Source organism: Mytilus californianus, unplaced genomic scaffold (genome assembly GCF_021869535.1).
Source record: "Mytilus californianus isolate M0D057914Y unplaced genomic scaffold, xbMytCali1.0.p SCAF_3, whole genome shotgun sequence".
NCBI classification, from domain to species: Eukaryota; Metazoa; Mollusca; class Bivalvia; order Mytilida; family Mytilidae; genus Mytilus; species Mytilus californianus.
In genome coordinates, this window is record NW_026262679.1 from 26,850,716 (window position 1) to 26,863,088 (window position 12,373).

Below are 12,373 nucleotides of genomic sequence, written 5' to 3' on the forward strand. Positions count from 1 at the left end.
TCGCTAGGTAAACTCAATTTGCGACAGTAAAATCTACGTTTTATAAAGGCCAAGCTTAAAATAAAATACAGTTATCTCCTTATCATAAGAATTAAAATTGAGAATGGAAATGGGGAATGTGTCAAAGAGACAACAACCCGACCATTAAGAGTTGAATGTTTCTTTCATAAATTTATAGGGTAGTAAAAGCGTAACGTTGATCCTTTGCACATTTTTAGTAAGAAGCGCGGAATATTTTGGTCTAATGCTCTTTAAAGAATATCTAAAAAAAAAAAACACATTTTAATCCGTTCTATGCAAAAGAACGACAAAAAATGAAATTAGACAATTTTATATATATATTATTGAACTATTGGGGAACAAAATATTTGGTCTTATAATGACAGAGACGTATGTAAATATATGTCTCTGCTAATGAAGACAAAAACATTATATGTATACTAACAAATTGTATGCAAACTAACTATGGAATAAAAAAATACTTTTCTTAATATATAATTTTTCAAATACTGTCATGTGTAAGAACATAGTTTATCTTATATTATCTTTATTTGAATCATTCCATCACATTTTATACATGTATGTATCTTTATCAGTGCCCCACAAGGGCCAACAAATTTAAATAAAAAGATATGTTTAATGTTTAAAGTTAAATATTATATGAAAATATGAATGGATAACTTTTTAAAACAAATATTTCGACATGCAGAGAAATAATCCTTTCTAATTTCCCTTTATAATCATTAATATACTTTTGTTTGTATCGAATGTATAAATCGGACATTATTGTTGTATTTTGTTAAAATCTGGATTTGGGCTTTAGTTGAAGATTGAAGTTGAATTTCCTCCAATCAATACAAAGCTTAAATTTGCCCCTGTACTACTCCAAGAATTTCTCTTTCCGGTGAAATTAAAACGTAAACATGCGTTTAGAAAAGTGTTACTTCTGTTCTTCCACTGTATATCCTGGACACGGAATACAATTTGTTAGAAATGATTGTAAAGTAAATATACACGTCTAATTATAATAGCACAATAGTAGAATAGTCCATGATGTCACAGGGTTCATAATTTTACTTGATTTAAACGGAAAAAATACTGTCTATTTTAATGGGCCTCAATTTGTAAATTTTAATAAAAGGCACTTGTTATCAAAGAAAAAGGACAAATTCTGTACAAAAATCTGCCTGATTGATCAGGTGAGTTTCCCATAAGAACTCATTTTGTTTTTCTAGAAAATCGTATATACTTTAACCATGTTAACAGTAGTCCGAGATTACTCTGACGTCCAACGGCTGTTTTGCCAGACAAGCTGGGGCTGTGGGACCCACGGTTTTATTTTAAATCGTGCCAAAATACTTTAAATTTAAAAAAGAAAAAGTTGTGATATTACTATTAATTACAAAAGAACTTCCTTTGGCAAATCACAAATTAAATTACAAAGTTATGACCCTTAATCATGCATTATTGGTGTTGTAACGTCAGTTTTGGTTACATTTCCGTAATTTATAACAGCATTACATGTTAAGTAAAATTTACTTTGGCTGCAAGCCCTGATCCAATTTTTTAGCTCACCTGGCCCGAAGGGCCAAGTGAGCTTTTCTCATCACTTGGCGTCCGTCGTCCGTCGTCGGCGTTAACTTTTTACATTTTGAACTTTTTCTAGAGAACCACTGAATGGAATGAAACCAAACATGGCATGAATGTTCCTTATGAGGTGCTCACCAAGTGTTGTTACTTTGTAGCCGATCCATCATCCAAGATGGCTGCCAGCGGGGGACTTAGTTTAACATAGGACCCTATGGGAAATGCATACAATTGACTTCTTTTAGAGAACCACTTAATGGAATGAAACCAAACATGACATGAATGTTCCTTATGAGGTGCTGACCAAGTGTTGTTACTTTGTAGCCGATCCATCATCCAAGATGGCCGCCAGCGGGGGACTTAGTTTAACATAGGACCCTATGGGAAATGCATACAATTGACTTCTTTTAGAGAACCACTTAATGGAATGAAACCAAACATGACATGAATGTTCCTTATGAGGTGCTGACCAAGTGTTGTTACTTTGTAGCCGATCCATCATCCAAGATGGCCGCCAGCGGGGGACTTAGTTTAACATAGGACCCTATGGGAAATGCGTACAAATGACTTCTTTTAGAGAACCACTGAATGGAATAAAACCAAACATGGCATGAATGTTCCTTATGAGGTGCTGACCATGTGTTGTTACTTTGTAGCCGATCCATCATCCAAGATGGCCGCCATCGGGGAACTTAGTTTAACATAGGACCCTATGGGAAATACATACAAATGTCTTCTTTTAGAGAACCACTGAATGGAATGAAACCAAACATGACATGAATGTTCCTTATGAGGTGCTGACCAAGTGTTGTTACTTTGTAGCCGATCCATCATCCAAGATGGCCGCCAGCGGGGGGACTTAGTTTAACATAGGACCCTATGGGAAATACATAAAAATGTCTTCTTTTAGAGAACCACTGAATGGAATGAAACCAAACATGACATGAATGTTCCTTATGAGATGCTGATCAAGTGTTGTTACTTTGCAGTCGGTCCATCATCCAAGATGGCCGCCAGCAGGGGACTTAGTTTAACATAGGACCCTATGGGAAATACATACAAATGTCTTCTTTTAGAGAACCACTGAATGGAATGAAACCAAACATGGCATGAATGTTCCTTATGAGGTGCTGACCAAGTGTTGTTACTTTGTAGCCGATCCATCATCCAAGATGGCCGCCAGCAGGGGACTTAGTTTAACATAGGACCCTATGGGAAATACATACAAATGTCTTCTTTTAGAGAACCACTGAATGGAATGAAACCAAACATGGCATGAATGTTCCTTATGAGGTGCTCACCAAGTGTTGTTACTTTGCAGTCGGTCCATCATCCAAGATGGCCGACAGCAGGGGACTTAGTTTAACAAAGGACCTATGGGAAATACATACAAATGTCTTCTCTTAGGGAACCACTGAATGGAATGAAACCAAACATGGCATGAATGTTCCTTATGAGGTGCTCACCAAGTGTTGTTACTTTGTAGCCGATCCATCATCCAAGATGGCTGCCAGCGGGGGTCTTAGTTTTACATAGGACCCTATGGGAAATGCATACAATTGACTTCTTTTAGCGAACCACTGAATGGAATGAAACCAAACATGACATGAATGTTCCTGATGAGGTGCTGACCAAGTGTTGTTACTTTGTAGCCGATCCATCATCCAAGATGGCCGCCAGCAGGGGACTTAGTTTAACATAGGACCCTATGGGAAATGCATACAAATGACTTCTTTTAGAGAACCACTGAATGAAATAAAACCAAACATGGCATGAATGTTCCTTATGAGGTGCTGACCATGTGTTGATACTTTGTAGCCGATCCATCATCCAAGATGGCCGCCATCGGGGAACTTAGTTTAACATAGGACCCTATGGGAAATACATACAAATGTCTTCTTTTAGAGAACCACTGAATGGAATGAAACCAAACATGGCATGAATGTTCCTTATGAGGTGCTGACCAAGTGTTGTTACTTTGTAGCCGATCCATCATCATAGATGGCTGCCAGCGGGGGACTTAGTTTAACATAGGACCCTATGGGAAATACATAAAAATGTCTTCTTTTAGAGAACCACTGAATGGAATGGAACCAAACATGGCATGAATGTTCCTTATGAGATGCTGATCAAGTGTTGTTACTTTGCAGTCGGTCATTCATCCAAGATGGCCGCCAGCAGGGGACTTAGTTTAACATAGGACCCTATGGGAAATACATACAAATGTCTTCTTTTAGAGAACCACTGAATGGAATGAAACCAAACATGGCATGAATGTCTCTTATGAGGTTCTGACCAAGTGTTGTTACTTTGTAGCCGATCCATCATCCAAGATGGCCGCCAGCGGGGGACTTAGTTTAACATAGGACCCTATGGGAAATACATACAAATGTCTTCTTTTAGAGAACCACTGAATGGAATGAAACCAAACATGGCATGAATGTTCCTTATGAGGTGCTGACCAAGTGTTGTTACTTTGCAGTCGGTCCATCATCTAAGATGGCCGACAGTAGGGGACTTAGTTTAACAAAGGACCTATGGGAAATACATACAAATGTCTTCTTTTAGGGAACCACTGAATGGAATGAAACCAAACATGGCATGAATGTTCCTTTTGAGGTACTGACCAAGTGTTGTTACTTTGCAGTTGGTCCATCATCCAAGATGGCCGACAGCAGGGGGCTTAGTTTAACAAAGGACCTATGGGAAATACATACAATTGTCTTCTTTTAGAGAACCACTGAATGGAATTGAACCAAACATGGCATGAATGTTCCTTATGAGTTGCTGACCAAGTGTTGTTACTTTGCAGTCGATCCATCATCCAAGATGGCCGCTAGGAGGGGGGGGGCTTAGTTTAACATAGGACCCTATGGGAAATACATACAAATGTCTTCTTTTAGAGTAGCACTGAATGGAATGAAACCAAACATGGCATGAATGTTCCTTATGAAGTGCTGACCAAGTGTTGCTACTTTGTTGCCGATTTACTGTTCAAGATTGCCACCAGGATATTTTATTAAATAACGGGACCAATATTAATCAAAATTTGGCCTCAATCATTATTTGGGTATCTGTTATGATTTTTATCTATCTTTACATGATTTCTAAAACCAAAGTAGAGTCAGGTGAGCGACACAGGCTCTTGAGAGCCTCTAGTTTTTTGTCTAGGGATTCAATATAAACTGTTGCATCATAGGTTGCAGCCAGGGTTGATCTAAAGCTTTTAATTCCAAATGATGCACAATAATGAAGTATATTTACAATGATCATCTATGTAAACCTAAAAATGTCATTGTAATCCTAACAGTTTCATTGTAATTTTGTAAGTGAAATTTACTCAACTTGTTTTGCTATATTTTACAGATTTTTAGATTCTGCAGATCAAAATGTCATAGAGCATTTAAAAAGAAGAGAAATCCAAGAAAAGCAAAATGGACAAAAGCTTTTAGAAAGGCTGCTGGAAAAGAATTAACAGTAGATCCATCATTTGAGTTTGAAAAGAGAAGAAACGTTCCTGTAAAATATGACAGAGAGTTATGGCAGACATCAAGTAAGTTCTTGTCTAATCATTGCATATAGTTGTATAAGGGTTATGTAAGTAAGTACATAAAAAATGAAATAACAAATGATATGATAAAATATAAAAAGATTTTTTTTTATGAAGCATGCACATGATGCATATGAATGTAAAAAATGTAAAATAGTAAATTACATTTTGAAATATGAAGATCAAATATCTAAAAAAAAATTAAATTGTTATGACATCACATCATGTATGATTGTTTTATGCTTTCAGTAAAAGCTATGAAGAGAATAGAAGAAATAAGAATTAAACGACAGAATCAGTACATATTAAATAGGTCAGTATGTCAGTTTGCAAAGATTAAAAAACTTAATTGACTAAGTTATAGTACCAGTATTGTTCATTCTGTCATTGGACATGTTGAAAGTTTGCACATTTAATTTGTATTTTTTTGTATGTTCCATGGGTAGGTCCATAAATTACCCTGATTTAGACTATTTAATAATTTGAAATAGCAATGTTTAATTATTTATACTGATCAGAATTTCATGGTGTGACCCAGTGTCATCAACAGGCTGCAGGGTTCGACATTAACTTTTATACCAACTTGTCCAGTTGGGCAAGTGCCCTATTACTTTTACTTGTCCGAAAGTGAAATCTACATGCCCAAACTTTTACATGCCAGGGTTGATTGTTGTGCCATGATGGCAGCAACTAGACTTGACCACTGAGATACTATGAGGCATATATGAGCCGAGGAGGGAGGGAAAAGATCGAGGAATATATGGGAATTGGATCATTTACATAGAGATACTTATTTCATAATAATTTATCTAAGAAATGCCATTTCAAAAAACCCTTCTTAATAAACTGACAACAACTAACAAATTTGTTAAAGTTTAATTTCATTTTCTCTTTCAAGCTTTTATGTTTTCCATCTTCATGATCTTAGGGAAATACACATCCGTTGTCAAATTCTAAAGTTAGAACAATGAAAATAGACCTCCGCTTTCCATTGATCGGTGGGAATAAAACGTGCGTCGGAAACGCCAGAGTGGTGTCCCGATTGATAACGATAATGACGAAGCAAAGCCGCGGCCACCTGATTGGCCAATATTTTTAAACGTGATCTATTTTTGGTAAAATGGGGAATTCAGTGCGAACAAATGACGAAATATATGCATTGAAGGGGGGTTAAGACCACTTTACTCGACCGTGCAGTGTTATCACTGAGCTCGAGTAATCTATGGACAAAACAACAGACACTATTGATGTTGTGAAATTTTAATCATATAACAGTTTTTTTTTCTTTTGCCCGATCGGACAACCAAGATGATGTTTTTACTCCTCCGAATACGGCATTAACTTGCCCCGGGCAATCGGACAACCGTAAGTGTTGGACCCTGGGCTGTATGACAATAAACATGCATAGATGTATAAAAATATAAAATGATTGTCTTTTATGAATAGAATTTCCTATGTTTAATGCATTTCTATCAGAATTGTGTTCAATGAATCTATTGTCTAATCAACACATTCCACACTTCTTTAAAAAGAATAAAAGCCCTGATTATATATCATGTATATTCAGTTCACAAACTAAAGTAAAGGGTAAATAAAGTGACAGTTTAGACATTTGAATAAGAATACATGTGTAATGTGGCTGTTATGCATGTATAAATTAATGGCTCCCTGCATTTGGAGGAAGACCCTGCTATTTCCTGTTGTTTTCTGTCTAATGCAAAATATCATATATTATACATAAGAATGTAATTAAACTATAAACTGCATCACTTTATTCCATTACAGTTAGTCATGTCCTATTTAATTCCTTACTCAGATTTTTATTTGATATTTCCCAATAGCAAACTACAGACTTCTCCATTTCTGCATATGAAGATGAAGTTTTTCAACATAAAATTCATTCCAATAGATAGAAGTTTTTTTTAAGTATCAGATGAGAGATTTCTTACAAAACTTTGCGTTGTCAATCGTATGCTCAATATAAATGAGGAGATGTGGATTTATTGCAAATGAGACAACTATCCACCAGAGAAGTAAGGACAAGGATGAAAACACAACACCCATACAGCTTTCCACAATGAACAAAACCCATACTGTATAGAAAGCTATAAAAGCTCTAGGCATGACAAAATGTGAAACAATTCAAAAAAGAAAACCAATTGCATGATTTTAATATTGATTACCGGTACATGTCTGACCTCTAACAAAATTTAATTAGTCATGTTAAAAGTTGCATCGTCCTACCTATAATTATATATGTTGTTTAATGGATACCCAATAAAATTATGAAATGTGTGTATAACAGCTACAATTTTAATGTGGTACTATGTTATTAGTAAAGTAGTTGAAATGAAGATTTATTTAATTTAGTAAATGCCAAGAAAATGGTCTGTACTGTACATTAAAACACACACTGTGACTATATCTTTTCACATTATAAAGCAAATTAGAATAAGTCATCTTGTACATTGTATACATGTAAATCATTATATGTACATTTTATAAAATGTTATAGTTATAAATCATTAAAATATTTGAAAATTATGAAACAAATGCTCAATTCTAGATTAAAGAAAGGTAAAGAACTGAGGAAAGAAGCTGATGTGAAGGAAGTAGAGAAAAATATTCACTTGATAAGAGCACCAGGAGGTAAACAAAATTTAACAACCCTTATTCATATTATATTTGATGGCTTGACCAAAAACCATGTGATGTTTTGCCATCAGTGAATTGTAATAAATTCTAGGGACTTTTATTTCCAATGACTGAATCCAATGATTCTAAACTCATCAGTTATGTTTTTCATGGCAGTTTTGATACTGTTAATTTAGAAATTAATATGTTTATTGAAATAAACTAAAACTAAAATTTGAGAATAATTATTGTGATTACAGGAAAATCTGCATACAAATATATGTGTCAGATTTCAAAATGTGAATTATTATTGTGAAACTCACCTAGTCGCATTAATATTCACAATAATAAAAACCTGGTAATGATTTCTGGACTTACATTATTTGCTTTGGGCATGGACTGCTTGGTCTTACAGATTAAGCTGAAACATTGTGATAACTAATTTGAGCATCATTGTTGTAATACCTTTGTATTTATATGTAACACCTTTTAAACCAGCATGACATGGATTTCAGTGAAACTTTCATATAAAGATAAGATGTGGTATAATTGCCAATGAGACAACTCTCCACCAGAGACTAAATGACATAGAAGTTAACAACTATAGGTCAGCGTTATTCATGAATTCATGAGAAAATTTTGACATTGGCAAACTTCTCTTCAATTAAGGCTAAACTTCAATGAAACTTTAAAAAAAGCCAAATATGCACAATACATCTTACCACCAAGACACATACAAAAAGTTTTACCTAAGAATTTAAATAATCATCGATTTTGTCTCCAAGTACACATCTCTTATACATGTATGTTAAAAACATTAGTGGTTAAAGGTTTGCTTCAAATATGGGAGGTAGTGGATTGATATTTGGCAGGGACGACCAAAAAATTGAAAGTTTGTTTTTTTAGCTGCTTCTTTGTCTATCATGTTTCAGGTGGTAGTATGAGCAAAGATTGATTAGCTCGAAGTCAGAATAATGTTTCTATGTCGATTGACATGTCTTCTGTAGATTGTTACCTAATTACCTAGCACATTTAAAATTTGAATCTGTGTGTCAATCTAGTTCAAAGCAGCATACACTTAATTCAGAAATTATTACATGCATTTATTATTGACTGTGATTTTTGAAGAATTAACAAAAATGCAAGTTTAATTATTGCGATTTTAGGAAAAGCTAAATACAGATATATGTATTTGATATCAAAATACAAGTTTTTATTATTGCGATACTCAAGTAGTCCCATTATTCGCATTAATAAAAACCTCACAATAATTTCTGAATTTACAGTAACTTTCTTATCACATTATTTGTCCTATGTAATGTATATTTGCCATTAGAAATATAAGCAGCTATCTATCTTATCTACTTTCATTATTATATTCATTCAGCAGATGAAAGTACTGTCAGACATGATGGTAGGACTTTATCATCAATTGTTGAGTTTCCCTTTGTATTTTTATTTTAGCTAAAGGAAAACAGTTGGAAAGAAAAATGGTACAAGTCATCAAAGAAGAAGATGTTGATATGGATGAAGAACTGTGATCACAAGACATTCTGTCATCTTAATAAACAAACTTATCATTTACATTGAACATGTTAAAACATTTTTACCACTGAAAAGATACAAGAAATGACACTTTAAAGGAAACTTTTTGATGATTCACCGGTCATTAAAATAAATTGTAAAAAAAACAATTTTTCTGTTTATTATCATTTTCAAGTTGAGAACAATTCAATTGAACAAGATCAGTATATATAGCATACTGGAAGTTTTTTTCTATTTCATAAAAATGTTTCAAAGCCCATAAAGTTTTGTTGGTGAGCCTGCAATAGATCATTTCTTAAAATACTTGTAAAAGGGGAGAAAATATAGTTGAAATATTTTTTTTCTTGAAAAGTGTGCACAGAATAATTGTTATTTCAAAATGTTTACACAAATTAAAGTTACTTCTTTACTGATAGGTGATAGTTTCAGTTTGCTTTTTGTGCTTTGAATCTACTGTTCCTTGACCTTATAGATGTTTACCCCTCAATTAGCTCTGTTGGTAGTGATTCAATCTCTTGTTGATACAGTGAATATTTGGGAAGAAATATCATGCTCTCCTGTTACAATATATATGAATAAAATATGTTGGATTACACCAAATGGGACAGCAACATAACAACACAAAAAATACCTTTAGCAGTCTTCAACAAAAGACACTATTGACTATACAATATTGTAAGCTCTGCATTGTCCAAAGTCTTGAAAAATTCTGAATAAATTAAAAAAATCTGCCATCAATTTCAAATTTCGTATAACAAAAATCATTAAGATATAACAAAAGACAACCACCTAAGAGGTTCCTGGTGTGGAACAGGCACATGTATGTATTTTTTTTTTTATGGTAAAGTATTTTTACTGTACTGATTTTAGGCCCAAATACTAATTGGCTGTGAAAAATTAAAATAACAAAAATATGGAACTCTAAGGAAAATTCAAAACAGAAAGTCCATTATCAAATGGCAAAATCAAAAGCTCAAACACATCAAACAAATGGAAAACAATTGTCACATTCCTGACTTGGCACAGTCCCATCCCCATGTAGAAAATGGTGGATTAAACCTGGTTTTATAGCTAGCCAAACCTCCCACCTGTATGGGAAAGATAGTGTTACCAATGTACATTATTACATACCTCAGTTGTCGGACTTATTATCTTTGGGATATTGATATGAATTTTTGGTATATTAGTGGATATGATATTTAACTTACGTTTTATATGTTGTTAGCTCACCTGTGTTGAAGGGCCATGTGAGCTTATGCCATCACTTGTCGTCTGTTGTAGTCGTAAACTAAAAAAAAATTTCAAGAATCTTCTCCTCTGAAACTAATGGGCCAAATACCTTCAAACTTTAACTGAATGTTCCTTAGGGTATCTAGTTTATATATTGTATCCGAAGTTTTGATCCATCAACAAACATGGCCGCCATGGCTAAAAATAGAACATAGGGGTCAAATGCAGTTTTTATACGACCGCAAAAAAATTTTGGGGTCGTATATTGGTATGACGTTGGCGTCGTCGCTGTCCGAAGACACATTGGTTTTCGCACTCTAACTTTAGTTTAAGTGAATGGATCTCTATGAAATTTTACCATAAGGTTCAATACCACAAAAGGAAGGTTGGGATTGATTTTGGGGGTTATGGTACCAACAGTTAAGGAATTGGGGGCCAAAAATAAGCATTTTCTAGTTTCCAGACAATAACTTGTGGAACGGTGTATGGATCTCTCTGAAATTATACCACAAGTTTCCATACCACAAAGGGATGGTTAGGATTTGCTTTGGGGGGTTATGGCTCAAACCGTTTAGGAATTAGGGGCAAAAAAGGGAGAAAAACAAGGTTGTCCTGGTTAATGGACAAATGCTTTGTACAAAACATAATTTAAAGCAGTGTAAGGGAGATAAATCAAATACAATATTTGAATTACCTCCCTTACACTGCTTTTAAATTATGTATAAAGTAATGGTTAATGAACAACAAGTTGCTTTTTAAAAAAAAAAGACAATATGTGAACCTTAGAACTTTTTTATGCTATTTATTAATTCAACTAAATTAAAAATTATATCTCAGTGCTTTCATGGCCATGTGTGCGGAGGATGATATTTTCTTTTTAAATTATTGTAAATCATGACAATATGAGAGTGAAAAGTGAATGTGTCCATGGAACACACATATGATACCCCTGATTGCATATCATATAAAGTTTTAAAGGGACATAACTGAAGAACGGTAAAAGTGACACTACCCAAATTTGTAGTTGATCTGACTTTTGTGGTAATAGGTATTGTGTATAAGTTTCATAATATATGGTTGAGGCAAACTTAAATAAGAGAACGGAAACTTTTATGTTTGTAAAAGGGCATAACTCTAGAACAGTAAACGTTACACAACCAAAATTCTAACTTGATCTGTGTTTTGTGGTAATAAGCATTGTGTATAAGTCTCATACCATTTGGTTGAGGAAAACTAAAGTTAGAGAACGGAAATGAAAAATTCAGCAATTTTCATTTGAAAAGGGGCATAACTCTAGAACGGTTAAAGTGACGCCACCAATTTTGAACTTGATGTGTATTTTGTGGTAATAAGCATTGTGTATAAGTTTCATAACATTTGTTTGAGGCAAACTTAAGTTAGAGAACGGAAACCAACTCAGTTAAGGGTAAAACGTAATGCCCCACTACGTAGGGGGCATAAAAAGAAATGGATTCCCAGACGTATACTTTCTTAAAGAATGATAATGATTCAAAACATGGACATATGTTTTTTCTTTCAAAAATTCATAAAATAAATCTAGGCATAATTAATGAGGCATTGCGAACTGGTCAGATAGTAGGAGACATTAAATGTTCCTTACCGACCAATTATCAATAAGTGTAATTCTCCCACGAGACGCATTGAGAGATTTCTTGATCTAATTATAAAACCATTATTGAAGAGGCTTAACTTTTACATTCGAGATACAAAAGATTTCATTGATAAAATTGAGTCACACGAGGTCAAAAAGGCATATATACGCACGCCAACAAGAATACCTTGCGATGTAGTAGTTGGGAGACTTTT

General features: G+C 34.1%; 1 protein-coding gene across 1 annotated transcript; it reads left to right on the forward strand.

Annotated features, from left to right (window-relative positions):
* The first annotated feature begins 884 nt into the window (after positions 1-884).
* Positions 885-9,465, forward strand: LOC127734251 (probable ribosome biogenesis protein RLP24). Its single transcript, XM_052244028.1, has 5 exons — positions 885-1,004; positions 4,954-5,140; positions 5,387-5,450; positions 7,704-7,786; positions 9,236-9,465. Exons 1-5 carry the CDS (start codon positions 924-926, stop codon positions 9,310-9,312), a joined length of 492 nt encoding a protein of 163 aa, XP_052099988.1. The 5' UTR covers positions 885-923; the 3' UTR covers positions 9,313-9,465.
* Positions 9,466-12,373: the final 2,908 nt, after the last annotated feature.

Excerpts from the sequence above, each read along its gene's own strand:
- LOC127734251 (XM_052244028.1), top strand. The coding sequence starts at position 924 with ATGCGTTTAGAAAAGTGTTACTTCTGTTCTTCCACTGTATATCCTGGA. Across the intron at positions 1,005-4,953 it reads TTGTTAGAAATGATTGTAAA|ATTTTTAGATTCTGCAGATC; the intron begins GTAAATATACAC and ends TATATTTTACAG. Across the intron at positions 5,141-5,386 it reads AGAGTTATGGCAGACATCAA|TAAAAGCTATGAAGAGAATA; the intron begins GTAAGTTCTTGT and ends TTATGCTTTCAG.